At 42.6% G+C, this 21,302-nt stretch overlaps 1 protein-coding gene across 1 annotated transcript in view; it reads left to right on the forward strand.

The window, feature by feature from the left end:
- The window catches only part of DIAPH1 (diaphanous related formin 1), a 1,314,985-nt gene that overhangs the window by 224,988 nt on the left and 1,068,695 nt on the right, over positions 1–21,302 (forward strand). Inside the window, exon 2 of the mRNA XM_086931364.1 lies at positions 21,015–21,038. Within this exon, the coding sequence (XP_086787490.1) occupies positions 21,015–21,038 (24 nt within the window). The remainder of the gene's footprint in view (positions 1–21,014; positions 21,039–21,302) is intronic.

Raw genomic sequence — 21,302 nt, forward strand, 5'->3', positions numbered from 1 at the left:
GGAAGTTTTTCGTAAAACCTTGCTAAAAAGAAAATTATTTCTTTGGGGGCACCTAAATTAAGCAAGGTTGGCCATAAAATTGAATGTTCAACATGGCCAAGCACACAGCTAAGATCTGAAAAGCACAGATATTCTTTCTTTCTTTCTTTCTTTCTTTCTTTCTTTCTTTCTTTCTTTCTTTCTTTCTTTCTTTCTTTCTTTCTTTCTTTCTTTCTTTCTTTCTTTCTTTCTTTCTTTCTTTCTTTCTTTCTTTCTTTCTTTCTTTCTTTCCCCCCCTATGCATGCAATGCACTGGTCTCAATCCCTGTACTGAATCCTTTCTAGCACTCACAACCAATGCAGGGTCCTCACTCCTGGACTGCACAGTACTAAACATCTAAATAATGTAGGCCCCAGGGTAAGTTCACCCCCATCAACGCTCATCGCTCACAACCACTGAAGATGATGCCGGAATCATTACAATCACACTCAAAATGGCATCCATAATAATTGAGGGTCAAAGACTAGCAGAGATCACTTTAGAAAAGACTCTAAAAAGCGAAGTATGTAATGTAAAGGTACACTTATATAGCGCTACTATTACTCCAGGGAACATCTTGGCGCTAATACGGAAACCAAAGATGGAAGGAAGAATGGTTTACTGCTCATAACAAAAGGAGGTTGGCCAGTACAGCAGCTCCCACAGGTTAATCGGATACAGCAGCTCCAAGACCTGGCTGGCGCTCATGGCCAGGTTCATGCCACTACGCCTGGGGGGGTCATGCCTCCTAGGTCTTGTCCATATGGAGCTGGGCAGCCCCATACATTAATAGTCACAGGATGTCGAGAGGCCCACACCTCTGGGCGCCAGTATGTAGAGCTGTAAAGTCAGTTGGTTGACTTGCTTAACCTCAAACCGAGCTCTGCTGGCAGTTCTTTAAGTGCACAAACCAAGCACTCGTGCAAAATTCGTATTTTTTTTCATGCTGCTGTTCTGAGACTCAGATTATCGACCTATTGAATTTGCCTTTGGTTTTAGCCCTGCTGCACAGCATCATTGATGACATGTAGCACATGCTTAATAAACAGGAACAAGCTTACTCTGCTGGCTGTCATTTTGTAGGGTCTCACACCTAGCATGCGACGCGCCTGCAAAATAAAAAAAATTACAAAAACACACAGGTGGGGGGAGCACATTTGTAGGGGAACAGCATATACCGAATCACAGTGGGCAGACGGAGGCAACACAGGTGTGCTTGGGGGAAGCCTGCACCGAAAGCATGTGTATGGTAGTTAATTACGACAGCAATGTAGAGGGGGTGGAAGCGCTCGAACAACAGTGTGCAACAAAGACATAAAGCGTGCAGGAGAGAGCGTGTGTAGGAGCGGCTCGAAGGACAAAGTTGTGGAAAATTACATTTTTATAATGGGATGGAAAGAATTGTTTTGGGAGATATGGGAAGAGACAGAGCGGGGCACACAGCATATATCCTTATGGAGTGCATGTAGAAAAAGATCGTTCCTGTTCTTCCTTTTCACAGTTGAATATAGTGTGACCTCAGCACAAGGCTATTTGAGAGCTATTCATGAGCACCAATTACAGTGCACAAGATCAGATTTTTTATTTAATGGCCTGGGAGAGAAAGTGATTTGCCCAGAATCACAGGATGTTGAGAGCAGATGCTGGGACTCGAACCTGGACCCCCGTCTGTGCAATTCTGACCCTTAGGACACATATGCCTATGCACACTCCAGGCATAAAAGTGGAAGGGTATTGTTCTTGGGAAGGACACTGGAGTCGAGGTGACAATGTCCTGCACCCTGAGAAGTAGAACAACAGGGAGGCCCCTTACTCTTAATCATTCAACCCCTTCGGAGCCCTCCATTACGAGCAACAGAACTGCCAGGGCCGGTTGTATTACTAAATTACTCAAGCCCACCAGCCCTCCATTGCCTCAGGACAATGGCCTGGCAGGGGAGGGGATTGAGTATAAAACACAGCTGCTGGGCCAGACCATCCATAGGGGCGAGGGCTGAGGTGAAGATGGCCCAAGTCACAACATCATGTGGCCCACACAGCAATCCCCCAGTATATACTCACCCTCGCCCACCATGCCCCCCTGAATGAGAAGGGCTGTGGGCGAGGTGAAAATGGCTCAATGGCCTGAGCAACACCTGGCTCCCATAGAGGCCGATTCTTGCACACAATCACTCGCTCCCCAGCCCACCAATAGGGCGATAGTTTGGCAAGGCATGGGGTCAAAGAGAGACCACAGATGATCATCGCCCTAGGACCATTTCACACTGCGGCAGCTAGGCTGTTTTACTCTCCAGGTCCAGTGCCCTATGTGGTCGGTAAAGAAAAAAAACAGGCAGCCGAGGGCACTGACACACTTGCCCTTCGGCCAATGCCTGACTGCTGTGCCAGTCCGTCTCTGCCAGTAATTCTTTTAAAACCAGCGCAGGCTTGGACCTGAAAGGGAGGGGGCAGCACTGTCCGCCACTGTTCTGGGTGGAAGTTTAAGAAGTGACTCAGCAGTTCTGGGGAACACTGTCCTCCAGGCCAAAGAACCATCTAGTGATTGCCCGGTGCTGGCTACAACCCAGCCCCTCATTATACGTTTTTATCATACATTTTTGTAATTGGATTAATTGTATTGTAATTGTAATTTCATTTATATAGCGCTTACTACCACAGACGAGGCGTCAAAGTGCTTTTTCTGCGAGTAGCAAGCTACTCCAGAACCCATAATACATTAGTAAAGAATTAGTATAGTGAAAATATGAAAGTAATTTGAGTGGTTGATTTGTTGCTCAGTTATTTGGATTGAGAAGGATAGTGGAGGAATAGAGGGAGAAAGGTTTATATTATAGTCCTTTCTACCCATGATGAGGCATCCAAACGCTTTTTCTGCAAGTAGCACGCTACTCCGGAACCTATAAAGTATTAGTAGGGAATTAGTATAGTGATATACGAAAGTAATTTGAGTCGGCAATAAACTCTGTGAAAAGTGGTAAGGCGCCGGGGCTAGATAAAGTACCTGGGGACCTTTTATAAACACGATACAAAGATATGGGCACCCTACATTAACCATTTATGCAATATGTTGTCTCACAGTAAGGACTTCCCTAACAGCTGGCGGGGAGCCGAGATTGTCCTAATTTTCCAAAAAGGCGATAGGTCAGATCCAATCGAACTATCGACCTATCAGCCTTATGGACATTCTTCAAAAAATGTATTCAAGACACATTTTAAATCGAGTAAATGAATGGCAAGAAGACAAAATGGTCCTTACTAAGTTCCAGGCTGGGTTTAGGAGAAAAGTGAGCACCATTGACCAAGTCTTTAGGCTCTGCTGCCTATACTGGAAATATGTCCACATTAAAAAGGGCCGTTTGTATGTCGCCTTTGTAGACCTTAAAGCGGCATTCGACCTCGTACCGCGAGAACTACTTTCGAGGTCCCTCCATGAAGCTGGATTACCTGACTGTCTATTAGTCCAGATAGTCGAGCTGCATGCTAGGAACTTTGCCAAAGTGAAGTGGGGTCCGAATGGTGAATTCACCAAGAATATACCAATTGAACGTGGTGTTCGCCAAGGCTGCGTTCTGGCACCGACATTATTTTCGCTTTTTGTGAATGACATCCCCGAGCATTTAGATGGCTGCCTGAATGATTCACCAAAACTAAATGGAGAAAGGGTGCCTGCGTTACTTTTTGCGGATGACACCATTCTAATTTCGCAAACCATGAAAGGTCTCCAGGCACTACTTGACTCATTTAGTGAATACTGTAGCAAGAAAGGGTTAGAAATTAACACCAAAAAAATAAAATGTATGACCCTAAATCCTGCCAAATCTGATAAAGGATCCCTGTTTTTAAATAGCCAAAAGTTGAAATTAGTTGACTCCTTTTCTTATCTGGGGGTTTCGCTCGACTCCAAGTTCACATGGAACCCACAGATTGAAAAAAGTAAGGTAATATTCGCACAGAACTCAAAACCCATCATTACAAAATATAATTCAAGTACCAGTAAAGCGGTATCACCAGCTATAGAGCTTTTTAAATATAAAGTACAACCAGCAGCTCTTTATGGTGCCGAAATTTGGGGGCCGATGTCAAAAGATGCTTTTGATACTATGGACAATAAATGTGTGCGTAGCATTGTAAGGGTCCCAAAAGGCACACCCCTGGTACCTCTTCAGTTAGACTTGGACTTCAAGAGGACGGATCATTACACCATTATCTGCCCGCTGTTGTTCTGGGTCAGACTCTAGAGCTGCTTGATTATAGGAATGGGTTAAAAGAGTTACTATGCTTAGATGTATCCAACTCCAATGTCTGGCTAAAACATATCAGAATATGGTTCAATAAAATAGGTCTTCATCATTTCTGGGAAAGCCCTGATAGGTTTCCGCCAAATTAACAAAATGTGGTAAAAAAGGCTTTTTGGGGTTTTATAAATAACCAACTATACAATGGCAATAGTGGTGGATCACTTGTTAGCAACTTTTTAACCTTCAAGGATGTCCCCCTATTTGAGAGTTTCCTTGATGAAATTGAGCCCCCACTTGCTAAAACTCTTTTTATGAAATTTAGATACGGCAACCTCATGACTAATTCAACCCTTGCCCTTTGGTCTAGGAAAAATGTTAATGACATTCCAGCCATGGGAGATCTATGTACCTTGTGCGAGGGCAATCACAAGGAGGATGATATGCATATCCTTTTCTTCTGCCCGGCAAACATGCTGGCCAGAAAAAAATGGATTAAACCCTTGTGTAATCTATATGGAATTAGGTCATGTAAGACGGCACTTAGAATAATTAAGTCTGATACATCACAGACTATTGTATTCAGTGCCAGCAGATATCTCTATTCCATTTACTTTGTTCGTAGGAAAAAGGGTTTGAAGTTGTAATGCTATGGGATGCCTTTATTTATGTATTTTAATAACAGGCTGAGCTGATGAACTAGACAGCAATGTCGTAATTTTTATATGTGGAAACTCTTTATGACTTTTAAATTACTAATTTTATAAATGATATACTATTATTGTATTTTTATTGTTTGTAAATTGAATTGGGTTGTTTTATTATGAAATGTTGTTGTTCAAATCTTTTATGGCAACAGAACGCCGAAATAAAGAAATATTGAATTGAATTTGAGTGGTGGATTTGTTGAGTCAGTTATTTGGATTGAGAAGGATAGTGGAGGGATAGAGAGAAAAAGGTTTGCATTTATATAGCGCTTGCTACCCTCTATAAGGTGTTTAAGTGCTTTTTCGGCAAGTAGCACCGTGCTCCGAACCCCATTAAAGCACCCATATTTCAGAAAATGTTGCAGGTGCTCTTTAAATGTCAGTCAACATAATCCAACAGTACCATGAAATTGAAGTAAGCTACGTGGCATGGCCCACTGCACAACCACCCATCCAATCCCTGTATTCAACTTCTGCAGCTTTGGGAGTTTGGGGAGGCTCGCCACCGAAACCAGGTTGATTTTGATCATGCCGAGGAATTCCAAGTTCTCATTTTCCGTGGTGAGCCCTGTGATCTGTGCTGGCAGAACCATTTCCTTAACTCAAGTGTGTGATTCGCCAGATGGCACAAACCATTCTCTTATTTCAGACTATTTATTTTGTTTGCTCACTCCCACTATCTCTATTTCTCCTTGCTTAACATTGAAGGACTGTAGCCTGTTAAACAAGCATTGGAAAAGCCAATAGGCCTTGCCTTTGTGACCTATTGGCTTTGCCAATGTTTTTTTAGACAGACTGCTCAGCACCCCTGATGCTGTGCATTATGGCTAACGTAAAACAAAACACCAAACTTTTTATATGACTGGCTGTGTCATTTTGTAGGCACGCACACTATGCATGCACACACCTACAAAAGGAAGTGGCTGTTTTTTTGTTGATTTTTAGTTACTGAAGCAAATTGGATCAATAACTAAACAAAACATGGGCACCCATTTTTTTTTCTTATTTAAAGTGGGGAGTGGTGGGAAGCAACAGGGGAGGTAGGAAGCAACAGTGGGGAAAGCGGAGGACATGGAAGCAACGCACTGGAGTGCAGAAGAGCGAGCAACACTGGGAGAGTGAGGAGACAGAAACAATAAGTGGAAGGCATGCATGTGGAAACAACCTGTAAGAGGATGCTGGGACATTAAAGCAGCAGAGCAGAGGCAGATGCAACCCAAGCACACTGGTAAGCGCAACAGGAAGGGGGTGGGGAGAAGAGCTTGGAGGCAGGCAGCAGTACAAGGGGAAGAGAAATTGACAAGGAAGTTAGCTAAAAAAATATGCACTTTGAGAGTGTTTTGCACACAAACGTAAAGTAGTACTCGGACTTAAAGCACAGACACTCCAAGTTCAAGAATTTATATAGCGCACTACTCACCCATAGGGCCTCAAGGCGCTTGGGGAGGGGGATCATTATTTATCAAATATCCAGGTTTTAAGTTCTTTTCTGAAGGAGATGTGGTTCTGTGTACGGCGGAGGTGAGTGGGGAGAGAGTTCCAGGTCTTGGCTGCCAGGTAGGAGAAGGATCTACCTCCCATGGTGGATCTTTGGATACGCGGAACTGCGGCGAGGCCTTGACTGGAGGATCTTAGTTGGCGGGTGGGTGTGTAGAAGGTTAGACGAGTGTTGAGGCATTCGGGCGCTAGTTTGTAGAGGGCCTTGTGTGCGTGGGTGAGGAGACGGAATGTAATTCTTTTGTTGACGGGAAGCCAGTGGAGGTCTTTCAGGTGGCCGGTAATGTGATCTTGGTGAGGGATGTCCAAAATGAGTCTCGCTGATGCGTTTTGGATGCGTTGGAGTTTTTTCTGTAATTTGGCTGTCATTCCGGCGTAGAGGGTGTTTCCGTAGTCTAGTCGGCTCGTAACCAGTGCGAGGGTGACGGTCTTTCTTGTCTCGGTGGGGATCCAGTGGAAGATTTTTTTGAGCATACGGAGTACGTTGAAACAGGAGGATGATACGGCGTTGACTTGTTTGGTCATCGAGAGTGAGGAGTCTAGGATAAAGCCAAGGTTGCGTGCGTGGTCTGTGGGTATGGGTGCTGAGCCCAGATCCGAGGGCCACCTTGAGTCGTCCCAGGCAGAGGGGGATGATCCTAGGATGAGCACTTCCGTTTTGTCTGAGTTAAGTTTTAGGCGGCTGTGTTTCATCCATACGGCTACTTCTTTCATGGCTTCGTGAAGATTGGTTTTGGCGGTCTTGGGGTCTTTGGTGAGGGAGAGGATCAGCTGGGTGTCGTCAGCGTAGGAGATGATGTTAAGGTTGTGTTGAAGCGCGATGGAGGCGAGTGGACTCATGGAAAGGTTGAAGAGGGTGGGACTGAGTGATGATCCTTGTGGTACACCGCAGATGACTTCGGTGGCCTCTGATTTGAAAGGGGGAAGTCGGACTCTTTGAGTTCTTCCAGCTAGGAACGAGATGATCCAGTCCAAGGCTTTTCCTTTTATGCCGATGTTGCTGAGTCGTTGTATGAGGGTGCTGTGACAGACCGTATCGTAGGCGGCGGAGAGGTCGAGTAGAATGATGGCCACTGTTTCTCCGTTGTCCAGTAGTGTTCGGATGTCGTCTGTTGCTGCGATGAGGGCGGTCTCGGTGCTGTGTTTGGCTCGAAATCCGGACTGTGAGGGATCGAGGGAATTGTTGGATTCGAGGAAGGCGGCGAGTTGGCTATTAACGGCTTTCTCAATGACTTTGGCCGGGAATGGGAGGAGGGATATGGGGCGGTAGTTTTTAAGTTCAGATGGGTCTGCTGTGGGTTTCTTCAGGAGGGCGCTGACTTCGGCATGTTTCCAGATTTCTTGGAAGGTAGCAGAGTTGAAGGAGCAGTTGATGACATCACAGAGATGGGGTGCGATGATGGAGTCTGCTTTGTCTTGGGAGGGAGTGATGTCGTTTGAGGCTGCGGTGGGGTTGGTGAATTCTTTGACGATGTTGAATAGTTCCTTGCTGTTATGTGCGTTGTTGTCAAGTCGATTCTTGAATGCTGATTTCTTGGTGGATCGAATCAGCTGGTGGTGTTTGCGGGTGGCTGTCTTGAAGGTGGTCATGTTGTCAGTGGTTGGGTTTTTCTCCATGTTTTCTCGAGAGTATGGTATAGCTTTTTGGATTTCTTAAGGTCATCGTTGAACCAGGGGGCCTTTTTGCTGTCTTGTTTGGTGTGAAGGTTTTTCAAGGGTGATAATTCGTCAGCGCTGTGAGTGATCCATTGTTTGAATTTGATGGCAGCTTGGTTTGGGTCCGATGGGGGGGCGGGTGGGTTTTGGTTGAGCGATGTGAGGAGTTGGTCGGTGGTGATTTTGTTCCATTTTCTTCGGGGAATAGGTTGTGGGGGGTTGTGGGTCGAGGTGGTTTTGTAGCTGAAGTGAACGCAGCTGTGGTCCGTCCAATGGAGAGCTGTGGTGCGGTCGAAGGAGATGCGTTTGCTCGAGGTGAAGATTGGGTCGAGCGTGTGTCCGGCTACATGGGTAGGGTTGTCAACAAGTTGTTTGAGGCCGAGATTGGCCAGGTTGTCAAGAAGGGTGGTGGTGGTGTTGTTGTCGTTTTTCTTTTCCAAGTGGAAGTTGAGGTCTCCTAGTAGAATGTAGTTCTCGGAGGCGAGGGCATGTGGACTGATGAAGTCAGTGATGTCTTCGCTGAATTGTTTACGGGTTCCTGGAGGTCTGTAGATGAGGGAGCCTCTGAGTGTGGTCCTAGGGTCGGTGTGGATCTGGAAGTGAAGGTGTTCGGCGTTTGCAAGGTTATCATCGGAGCTGGTCGTGATTTTGATTGAGTTCTTATGGACGATGGCGATTCCTCCTCCTGTTTGGGCGGTGCAGTCTTTTCGGATGATCTTGTAATTGTTCGGGATGGCTATGGCGATGTCGGGTGTTGATGATGCGTTCATCCATGTTTCAGTAAGGAAGGCGACGTCCGGTGATGTAGTGTGGAGTAGATCCCAGAGTTCGGTGGCGTGTCTGTGGATAGAGCGGGTGTTAAGCAGGATGCACTTCAGGTGGTTAGAGTCGGAGTTGTGTTTGGGGTTGGTGGATGTGGTATGGGTCATGATGCTGGTAAATTTGCAGGAGCGGCAGGCGAAGGGACCGTGGGTATGTCCTGGGACAGCTTCGTAGCTTTGTGATGTGTGTCCGGGGTTAAGGGCTAGGAGGGTGGCGGCGTCATACATTGTGCGGGATGAGTGAGGTTTGCGGGGGCCAGGGGGTCTGGCGCTGGGCGCGGACGGGCGTAGACGGGCTTACCTTTGGCGCACCTTCGGCGCGCATGGGGCGCGACCGCTGCGCGTGAACTTAAACATGGTGAAAAGGCAATGCTCCATGGGAGGAATAAAAACAAGATTGACATGCTAGGACACAAATAAGTAAGCAAGGGGCGGGCTCCAAGCCCCTCTTTGTTCATAGTAAGCCACAATGTGCCTCGCAACAGATACCACAGGTGAAAATCCCTGAACTGGCTAACTTATGAGGCAAGAATTCAACTAAAGATCGCATGCATGATGCATAGAGCCCTACATTTCAATACCCCCAAATATTTGTCAAAAAAATAGAAAAATCAGGTACTTGCAGACCGTCGCGAAGCACAAACTCCCTGCTACTGAAACCACAGTGTTTCCATAAAAAGAAATCAGGATACAGAGCTTTCTCTGATGTGGCACCTAAGATATGGAACTATCTGCCACCGGATGTTCGCCTGATCACATCTCCCGTTTCCTTAAAAAAAGAGAAGCTATCTTTTCTGATGAACAAGTTTTTACCCTAAGCTATCACTTCTGTGATTTATTGATTGTAACCATACCATTGACTCTTTTTAGGAAGCTAGACCTTTTCTTCGCTGACTACCTCTGAAAACAAGAGTAGCAATTTGTTTATTCTCAAGACCCTTTACTTCATTCATATATGTGATCATGTAAGTTACTTCAGTTATACCCTACCCTCCCTTCTTGTATAGCGCTCTGATACTAGGATCATGTTTGTACTATACAAAATTTTAATGAATAAATTCAAAGTTATAAAATAAAGGGTATTGCTGGCAGGAGTGCATAAAGGTGTGTTACTGCAGGAGCATGTCCCTTGCTTTCAGGTCTGCATCCCCACCACCCGCTTTTTCCATATTAGGTGAATGCCCAATATTTTTCTTTTGTCAGCATGGGGGCTTACACTTCTGATGTCAGTCATGTCTAAATTTGCCGTTTGAATATATTTTAGATAAACTTGCTGTGCTTCCTTCTACCATCTAGTGGTTGGATTTAAGAAATGTTATCAACTCTAGGTGCTCCTACCATGAACCATAACATTAGCGCAAAACGTACAATGCCCCGTGCTGTAGACTCATCATCATTTTAGTTTTCTTCCATTGGAACCTGAAGCGTATATGCTGTCCTGACTAAACACTAAGAGAATTAATCTTCTCTTGAGAAGGACAGCAGTTTTGACTTGTCATATTTTGAGAATATCCATTAAATGTCTCCAATTTGTGGTTTCTCCTGTCTGACATCAGAAATGGAAAAAACACCATTTAATGTTTGCCCTAAGTGCACGTAGACGTGTGCAAGATGTTTATTTTGTCTCCTTGGCATTTCTACAGTAACTTTGTCATTCTTGCATGTATTTCCCATGCCAGACCTCTAAAACAAAGAAAAAAATCATCTTTCCCCACATTGGTATAATGATCCGGAAATAGTGGCAGCCACTTGATGAAGAATGCGGGTCAGTATTTGGATAGAGCAGATCTTGGATTTAGATGCGTATTAAAATAGTTGTCATCTGTAGTCTTTGTCCAACATCCTGAAACATATATATTCTCTGTGTATTTTCCGCCAAATATGCACCACATATTTTAACACTATGTGCATTAAAACAATATTTGTAATCTGTATATCTGCGGCAAACATACATGCATCCTCAAGCCACAGTTCCCAATCTTGGGCAGAAAAATAACACTCCACCTCATGCCAAAGCAGCCTTGGAGCTTTGTAACCCACCAAAAGTAGTGCACTGTTGAGTTATGCAATTATCTCTTGGTAGTTTGTCAGCTTATCTTGCTAGTTTCAGACTATTTCTAAGGAATGCGTTAGTAGCGGCATTCATTTTTAAGTCTCGGCCTGATCCAGCGCATGCGCTGGTCTGGCCGAGACAATTAGTAGCTGCGTTGAAAAGTGCTACTTTCCCGGCGATCAGCTAACTATAACACGCCCAAGAGCGCGTGTGCATGCATGTAATAGCAAGCTGGTGGCGGCAAGGTAGCACTTGCAGTGACGCGCGTGCACACCACTCGTGTCACCACTCACGTTTTTTATTTTTTTATTTCATTTCGCGGCTTCGCAGCTTTACTTTTATGGCCGCGCGGCCAATGCTTGTTGATAAGTGAGATGACAACCCGCCATTAAGCACTTTGTTATTCTGTTTAACACTATCCTTCATACAACATCATAATTATTACTATCAAGAAGTTGTTGTCACACGTATTCTTGTGCATTAAGAAACGCTGGAAAATGTGAGCAGATATATGCATTTGAACAAAACCTCTTTTACCTAAAAATATGAGGGCGGTTGTTCTTTCCACCATACAAGCACTTTAAATGTTTTCATTTTGCGCGGTTTGCTCGGACAATGAATTGGGAATCCTCTTGTACTTACTTGCCTATTAGTGTTGTAAGGAGTTTTGTCACCTTCCCTTCTACTCACCTGCTCCCCACCCTTACTCTAAATGTATTAGTATGGAAAAATCTACTGTAATACCTGTACTATTGGATTGTCTCAGAGTAAATTTTCCCAAATCTGTATTTTTTGAACGATGATGCTGGATTAACACCCACAGTTGAATATATGTGCACCCATGTAAAATAGGTATAAAGCAAGTTCATGAGTGGAAACTGAATTTGAGCGGATTTGGTTTATTGTAACTCGCTACCAGTTTAAGCTTTTATGATAGCACATGGTTTTACGTTATCCCCCTTCTAGACAGCAGAGGGCACTGTGGCCGCGTGCAACATGCGAAAGCAGTTATGCTTTTGAGCTCTTCTCATTTATATAATGCTGTCCCTTGTAAAATCAGCTTCAGTATAATTACTGTTGGACTCTCCGCTTTATGCCAGCAACATAAACTCTTAATTTCAGACGTTGTATCTCGGTACGCAATATGGAAAACAAATGTGATGCTTGACATGTAAAAGCTGGTTATCGAGGGTAAATAGCAATACTTTGGGAAGCATCATGGGAAAAAACAGGTTATTTGGCTTGACTGTGATTCAGTGTTTCTCTTTCTATTGCATTGGCATGGAGAAAGAGGCTTGGAGGGGCATTGGCATACTTAAAAACCAAGCGAATACATCACATACTAAACGTCTCCAGCATCCCCAATATGTTCTATTTTTATTTGTTTTTTTCCAGAAAGGAAGTGGGTATACTGTTTATTCTCAGTTCTGATCTCCGTTCACTTTGCCTCATTGAACTAACCTGCGAAGTGAAGTAAATCCATCCACTGCGTTATTGGTGTCTTCATCAATGGGCTCCTTCGTATTCACCTTTGAGTGAAGTGCAAGGACTTAAAACCTCCGTCATTTCCATTTCTACTATGTTGGTACCATGGTACCATGTATTTGATGGTTCTGTTTTTCATTGCCCGTATTTTAGTTGAGTAGTTTTGTGTATATCAGAGAAGCTGAACCCAGCATCACACATACAGTTCTCAATAAGAGTTTATTTAATTTGTTGTTTCCAATGTGCTTCCTGTTGTGCAACTGCTACACAACTGTACTGTCAACGGCTACAACTAGAGCTCGAGTCGGGGTACCACGCGGGTGGCCGACGTTCCCCCCCCCCACTTATTTTACCGGGAGCTCGATAACTAGAGCAAAAAGAGCCACACATTCACTCTTTGGCCTTTCTGGGGCGAGATCTGATCCCATTCAGAACGCTGCTCATGCGCTGGCTTCTCTGATGCAATCACATCTAAGGGGTGAGCGAGGAGATGCAATGAGTCTGATGGTGCAAGCCAGCTTTCGTGGGGTCACTTCCTGTCATGGCGTCCGCGTTCCCCCCACTTTTTTTTTTAGGACTTCAGCCCTGGCTACAACTGTCTTGTAGTGTGGCATACGGCCTTCTAGACATGCAGCCCTCGCTCGTTCACTAGACTCTTGACCCAAAAATGCAGAACTAGTTTGACACCTCTCATTCAGCAGCAATAACCTTGTCTAGTCTTTTTTTCTTCGCTGGATGTCGAATTGTCCTGGTGCTCGTTCCTAGAACGAAAATGGGGGTCAATCCAGTAACTTAGTTGGGAGTATGCACAAGGCAGGGATTCTGATATACTTATGTCAGATGACAAAAAATAGGGGCTGTGCGACCCATTAAAGGCGGGATAAGTGTCTACTGCTGAGCTACACCTCCCCCCCCCCCCCCCCACCCCCCATACCAAGATACCAATTCAAAGATTAATCAAAGTTGGTATCCTGAGCAGAGCCATTGCAACCTTCTAAAAGCCCAGATCTCAGTATAATCCTAGATTACATGAAGTGGCATACACCTGCCCTTTTCACTGTTCCTTCCATACTTTCCACCTTCATTTTGTATAGAATGGCACCTCCGTGTTAAAAAGAAACAGTCAAAGGGCAAGCAGCGATGTTGCAAACAGATTCTTGCCCTGCTTTCATTGGTCCAGATAGGACATCGCCATTGTAGAGATTGATAGGTGGCCCGTTTTTCACTCATAATTAAGCTCATCTCTGAAAGATATGTACCTCAAGAAAAATCGTCCCGCAGTCGAACCCAGACGCATGTACTTTATCACAGTCTCCCATTCCCAGACTTCATTAGGGTTCTTCACAATTTTTGTAAGCCACGGAGCCCAGTGTAAAATGCTTTGAAACCAACTGCTTGACTGCAGCTATAAAGCACACAGTAGCCTGGTGAAGGTTTCTTGGCACTATATGACACCCTTTTTAATCGCTCTTAGGAGACAGAAGGATACATTATCTGCCCATTGCAGCATCGTAAAAGGGTCATCATGACTCGGTAGCAGTGGCAGCTGGCATCTACCAGGATGGGAGGAAGGGGCTGTGCGCCCAGGAAAATATTATTCAAAACAACCATTAAAAATGCAATAGGTCTCGCATTTCATTAAGTTAAAGCCATTTGCTTTGCTATAGAATACCATTAGCAAAGCAAATGGCTTTAACTTAATCAAAGGCGAGATCTATTGCCTTTTCAATGCTTGTTTAGAATGTATGTAGCTCCTGAAGGGTAACACGCCCAGCACAACTGCAGTTACTCCTGCAGGTGATGCACTGGAAGAGGTTGAGGCCTTCACATACCCGAGCAGTGTCCTAGACAAGAATGGCGTCACAGACGCCGACTTGAAGGCAGGAGTCAGCAAAGCAAGGGCTTCCTTCATTAAGCTAAAGAAGATCTGAAGCTTCAAGAACCTAATGCTGCAAACCAAGATCAGGCATTTAAACACCAATGTATGTTCAGTCTGTTCTGTGTGGGGCCTAAACCTGAAGGATAATGTTGACCACCACCAACAAAGTCCAGACCTTTATCAACACCTGTTTGAGGAAAATCCTCCAAATCCGCTGGCCAAACACCATCAGCAACAATGACCTATGGCAGCAGACTTTCTAACTTCATGCTAGTGAAGAAATCATGAGAAGACGCTGGGCTGGATAGTTCGCACCTCTGCAAGCTAGCACCAAACATCAGCAGGCAGGCCCCTACCTGGAACCCTCCAAGGGAAAAGAGGACAGCCAGGAAACACCAGCCGTCGAGGCCTCAGGGCTGACTGCAAGGCGATGGGTTACACCTGGAGTCAAATGGAAAGCATGGAAAACCTTTGTAGAGAGCAATCCCAACTAGAATCCTTGTTCACCAAGAAGATGAGAGATACAGACGTATCTTAGTTCTAGAAAAATACCCAGGCCCTGAGGCTGCTACTAAAGCATAAATGCGTATTGAATTGAGATGGGAACCCAGGAGTAGAGATCCACAAGACTTCCCGGGTGGTATTTGGAGGAGAGCAGTTAAATACTCCATATGCATCCAACATAGGGAGCAATATGTTCAAGCTAATGACAAGATGGTATTTACTTCCTGCCAGAGTCCAGGTGATTTACGGAGGTTCTGACTTTTGTTGGAAAAACTGCAAGGAGAGGGGGTACTTTGATTTACGTTTGGTCTTTTATCCACGTATAAAAAAATCTGAAGTAAAATCTTTTCTCATATTAAATCCATAATGGTAATAACTCTTCTCCTCCATCCACATTACTAGAGGAGTCCAGGGAGAACAATGTTTCACCCTTAACATTCCACTGGGAAAGCGGACTTCACATTGCTTGAGGCCTGCCTCTTCACAAGCTCAATTGTGGAAGCAGCCAAGAGCCTCACCGATTTGCGGTGTGGTCCATCCTTGCTATGGTCAAGCTTTTGGCTCAAGTTCATGACAAAGTCAAAAATTTGACAGGGCGCAAGTCTCTTTTTGTTACTTATATGAAACAAGCCCAAGTATTGGTGGAGGAAATTCTTCAGTGTTAGCTGATGAGCTATGCCGATCCCAACTGTGTGCTTTTTCTTCTCAAGAGAATAAAACGCAGACTCGGGCCCATCTGTTTGGTTGATGAGAACCAACAATCTTGACTACATTCCCTCCTGTCTTCTGACTCTACCTTTCATGCAAGTTAGGCTCCTTAAGTGAGTCATATGTTGTATGCTTTATAACTGACATTGCCTGTTGTATCGCCCTAAAATATTATAAGTTATTTTTCTGTTTTTAAATAATTAAAATAATACTGTTAAAAAAACATCTCACAGTTTAGCGACACTTCGGGAGGCCAAATGTCCCTTATTTTCCCTGTACCTGAACTCCGATTCTTAGTTACAGTTTTGAAAAGGTTTTCAATAATCTACACTTTCTACCATTTTTCTCAATGACAAGTAATGCCATATGAATCCTCTTTGTAATCCAGGGTTTATCTGATGGCTTGTAAAAATTGTATGATTTCCTGCCAACTGTGAAAGTTGTATATTGTTCCTGCAAAACGTAAAGGTATATTACTTTAAAATATAGAGTTTCAGCACACAAGTGTACAGGTACAAGCTAAATTCCAGTTTATCATTGTTCCAATTTATGGTCAGTATTTTATGAATCCTGTGAGAATTCGGGATGGGGCAATCATGAACAATAGTCAGAATCTTGTCCCCTGTTTAAAAATGCATTGGTTTCAGGGTTCCCTCTTGTTTCCGCTACCCATTTCTCCCCTAATTTGATTACAGTCTTAAACTCTGAAATAAAAAGTGTTAACCACAAGCTACAAACATTTAAAAATATTTTTATCACTCAACTCAATTAGAAAATCTCGGTTGAGGCTGATTTTAACCCAGCCACCCGTTCATTGGTGCCATTTGCTGGTTTACGGGATAGCACGTTCTTTTAACGTAAAATTATGGTTGGATGGATATATGAATACCTTCTAAGACCACTCTAAAGTAATCACGCCAAGCCCTTGCTGTCTTTATAAGCCCTAATGTCAGGAATATATATTTGAACTTAAATTTGGCCCGGATATTTATGCAAAAAACGTTCTAGAGACTCAAATGTGGAGTACCTGTAGTATCTTGGTATTCTCTATGTTATCTCTCTCTACCTCTATTAGAATGTTCATGTGATGCATCTATCAGAATGTTGGTGATCTGCCTGACAGATTACAGTTGGCTGGGCTGAGCACCATGTTGGATGCTCCTGGTGGGGTCTCTCTGTACATCCTGGATTAAAGCACCACTAAGTTCTACTCAACGTGTGGACTTCACATCATTACAGTACCCCTAGTGTCTGAATAGGACTACGAAAGGGCAGGAGGGGGGCATGGAGATCTAAAGAGAAGTCCTTGATGTAAACTAGATTATTTTGGTGGGACCTTGATTGAAGTGGTTCAGTACGTCCGTCATTGTGCTTCAGTAGCTAGGAATGAAATCCAGGACCGGTGAGCTTTAATGTAAAATGCTTTTCTCACTTTGAAATCCAAGGAGGTCTCCTCTTTCACCTTAAAATGTATACTCCTTTTTTTTATCAAATTCCCAGTAGAGCAGTCTGGTTCGTGTTCTGACTGTAGATTGTAGTAGATGTTGTGGATGTTTATAGTAGGGCAAGTATGTTTTTTTCTCAAGATATTTTCTTATGGTAACTAGGATGGTGATTGGTCAGTAGTTGCTAATGATTTGTGGATCTTGGGTAGAGGTTTTGAGAAATGTATGGGGGTGTTGATTTGAAGAGGACTTGGACAATTAATATTTTCAAGTTATAATCTTAGATATCTATGACTGTTGGATTAAAGTCACTTCAAGGAACCGTTCTGAAGTCTTTTGACTGAGACTTATGTGGTGAACTAAGTTTTATTTAACTAAGAACGTGACTAGTCTGCAGATGCTGCCTTTCAGGTTTTTTTTATCGAAGTCAGACTTGTGTAAAACTTTAGAATTTGCTTGTCTGGGTGACACTGAAGTTGCTGTTAATTGTTTTACACTGTTTACTGGTCTGATTGTTGCCATCAGTGATCTGAGAGCATTCTTGTTATTTGCTGTGTAGACCGTTTAGTGAAGTTCTGTCACAAAAGTTTTATATTGCAGTCGCCAGTAGGTATATATAGTTAGGATTTTTTTCCTATGGGATTTCTGAAAATTCTATGTCGAATAACGTTGGTGTTTGTGGACGAAATTGGCTGAAATGGTCAGGAAAATGGCACATTTTGTTTCTGAGCAGCCCATGAAAATTTGGGGGGGTTTCGTGAAGTGGGGGCCGAGAAAAAAGGGGGGTCCCAAAGCGTGTTTTTAACATTGAGTTTTCCATAGGGCGGCTGGACTCACTTTTAGCTCGAACGGCTGAATGGATTTCTATGAAACTTGACAAAATTGTAGGGACTGGTAGCCCGATGTGCCTTTGCTAGGTCTCAAGATATGTGCTCCAGTGGATTTTGAGAAATGAACGTTCAAAAAAATATATATATCTGTGACAGCGTCCCGGTTAGCTCCCCGGTTCGCGTACCTGACGCGTAACGGAACTTCGCGAGAAGAAGCGGATTGGCTCCCCGGTGACTGTGAACATTCTAAACAGTCCGGAGCGGCCGCCATCTTGTGTCTCGGTAGGATCGAGACACAAGAGGTGGCAAAAACAAAGGGGGAAATGAGCATAAGGGGGCAGAGTACATCCTCCCTGACCCCCTAGGTTTGATGAGGGGGCTTTAAAAGGGTCCCGCAAGGCAAAAAAAAATTATTTTTATTATCGTTTTTTTTGCGGGGGGGGCGCCCGGTACGCGCACCGGGAAGCGGTCTGGGGAGCGTAATATAGGGAAAAAAGAATGAAAGAATGTTCAAATATTGTATGTTAATTGATTGTTCTTTCTGTTGTATTTTTTTTTGTTTTTTTTTAATTTAAGTACCAACATGTAGCTACCAATGCAGAGTCTAAAAATAAATATACACCGGCTCCATTGTAGATATCTTGCATGTTGTTTCAGAAGTTATTGTGGTATATGGAATTCATAGCATAGTCTGTGAGGAAAGCAGAAAGAACATGGAGGCAGGAGATGATAAAGAGATGTTAAATACACATTGGAGATAATATAGTGGGAGAAAGGAAGTAACTATGAGCAAACTTACTATGTAACACAAAAAAGTTGCAAAGTATATTTTAAGTCTCACTTTATATTTTATCTTTTTGGGTACTATTTCATAATTTTCATATTAAAAAGAATAATGTCTCAAACAATTTTAACTTTTAAAATTTAAATTTATTGTTCTGATTTTTCAAAATCTAAGAGAATTTGTAACATTAAACCATCAGGTATATCCTCCTTTTCATTCCAAGAATCACATTCTTCAGCTCATTTTAATAATTCTTGGTCTACTGTTTCATCCATAAAGTCTAGTTCTTCTTTTTCTTCGTTTGGATTGTTTTCAATCTTAATTTGAAATGAAATTGTATTTTCTTTTTGCTGTGCTTCTATTTTCTTGCTGTAAATTGCATAAAAAATAAATATATCAGTGGAGATAGGGCACTGTTGGGTTTAAGTTCAGACAGGTACTTGTGAGTTTTTAACAGTGAAGTAATCTTTGGGCAGTGCATGGTTTCAGGCAGGAAGTAGAACTATTAAAAAGTGCCTGTGATGAAGCCTAAGTAAATTCATAATTATACCACAGAAGCCTAACTCAATCAATAATTTAAATAATTAAGTCTTTCTCAATGACTAACTCTTATAGAGGGACAGTATGTAACTATCTGAAAACGTTTTCCTAAATTAATTTAAAGTGCATAACATAGTTCTCCTTTCAAATTTTTTAAATGATATCTTACCTTTGAAAAAGAAGTTAAAGTTGACAGTGAAAATGCTCTTGAAATGTACTTCAGGAAGTAGTAGTCAAAATGGCTGTGTTTCTCTCTCTTTCTTTATATATATATTCAGGTACATAACCAATCAAATGTCTTGAAATAATAGTAGAAAATGAAAGTAACATTTTAATTGGTTGTCAATTCTAACACTTCATATGTGTTTTTGTCATGTAATTTACCTCAGGATATTTAGTCAGGCCTACAGCATAATTTTTTCAATGGAATTCCATCAAATTTGGGTAAATGGTAGGGACTGCTATGTAGTAGGGCCTATTCTATATTTGATGAAAGTGTCTCCAGTGGTTTTTCTGTAAATTACTTTCCCACCTTTTTTTAGCGAGCGCTCACCGGTGCGCGCCCCGGTACGCGTACCGGCAGCGTTACGGGAGTCCTCCATTTTGTGTATCGGTAGAATTGAGACACAAGATGGAGGGGAAACAATGTTCGGAATGGGTAGAAGGGGGCACGGTAGACACTTTCTGACCCTCTAGGTTTTCTGAGGGGGGCTTAGGACGCTCATATACGATGTCATCAGTGATGTCATCAGTGATGTCATTTGAGATGTCATCAGTGATGTCACTGACCATGTCATGAATGATGTAATATGTGACCTCATCAGCAGTGGATTGCGGGTGCGCGATATATAGTTAGTGCAACTAACTATATATGCGAATTTCAATGGTTTTGTGTGAGTAAAATAAGGTTTTGTAAATGCTAATCCCTAACTATATATGGTCTATAACCTATGGTTTTTTCAGTGAATATATATATATATATATATATATATATATATATATATATTCTCACATATTACGAAATATTGTTTCAACTCTTATGTATTTTAATTTGCGCACTTTGAATAAGTCTGTAAACCAGTCATTCTTTTCACTGTGCTATTTAATTTAGCAGAACCGTCTAGCATGTCTGGTTTCCAAAACGCTTATATAAAAAAAATTATGCTGGTAATGTCGAGCCTGGAGGGGTCCAAAAAGTGAATGGAATGTTTGTCAGTCTAATAGAAAGCATAGGAGTTACTGAGACCTGTGTAATGGGAATTTACCCTTCTATTTCTTTACCTTCCACATCAGTTTCCAGCAAATTGTTGACCGTGAGATTAAAGCGAGAAACATTTTGTTAACTGGTCACATTGACTCTACCTTCTAGCCAGATTTTTTCGACTGAAATCATACTTTGATTCTCCTTTGAGTTTCAAATGTTTGGCTTTTGTGTATTTACTGTACAACTGATCTTTCATTGACCAGACGTAGGTGATAACACTGCAAATGTGTTGACATGTGGTATTTGTGGAAGACAATCTAAACCTTAACAAAATAGTGTGCAGTAAATAAAATATGAATACATAGTTAATCTTTGATGTGACTTCCAAGTTTTCTGCACTTAATTTGATAGTTTCGACTTGCATTGCTGGCTTGGATGCATTATCTACCATATTTTCAGATTGTTGGAGATTTATGACCTAATCATATTTTAATTCCTGAAAATCTTTTGAGTTGTATATGTTGGAAGAATTCTTGGGTAACGCCTGCTTTCTATCCTCTATTTTGACTTACTGGTGATTTCTGGTGTTCAACTGATCTTCTTTTATCATTTTTTTTCTCCCTCTCTTGTTTTTTTCTATCTGAAAGACTTTGCGGCTAATGAAGGATGAGGTAAGGTCTAAATATTTCAGCTTCTGCTCACTTATCACGTAACTTTTTTTCTCTGTTTCTTAATATTCTCTAGCCTAACTCTGTAACTTTTTAGGTTTACAAATATTAGTATTCCTCTTTTTAATAAAAATGACCATATGATTGTGTTTTAACATCTGTCTACGAGGCCAAGCAATCTTTTTTTACTAATGCATGCACGCCTTTATTGTATCATAACCATACTAACACACTACAAATGCTGCTTCTGGCTATTTGTAGAAAGTG

This window comes from Lissotriton vulgaris, chromosome 7, assembly GCF_964263255.1.
Source record: "Lissotriton vulgaris chromosome 7, aLisVul1.2, whole genome shotgun sequence".
In the NCBI taxonomy this organism is placed as follows: Eukaryota; Metazoa; Chordata; class Amphibia; order Caudata; family Salamandridae; genus Lissotriton; species Lissotriton vulgaris.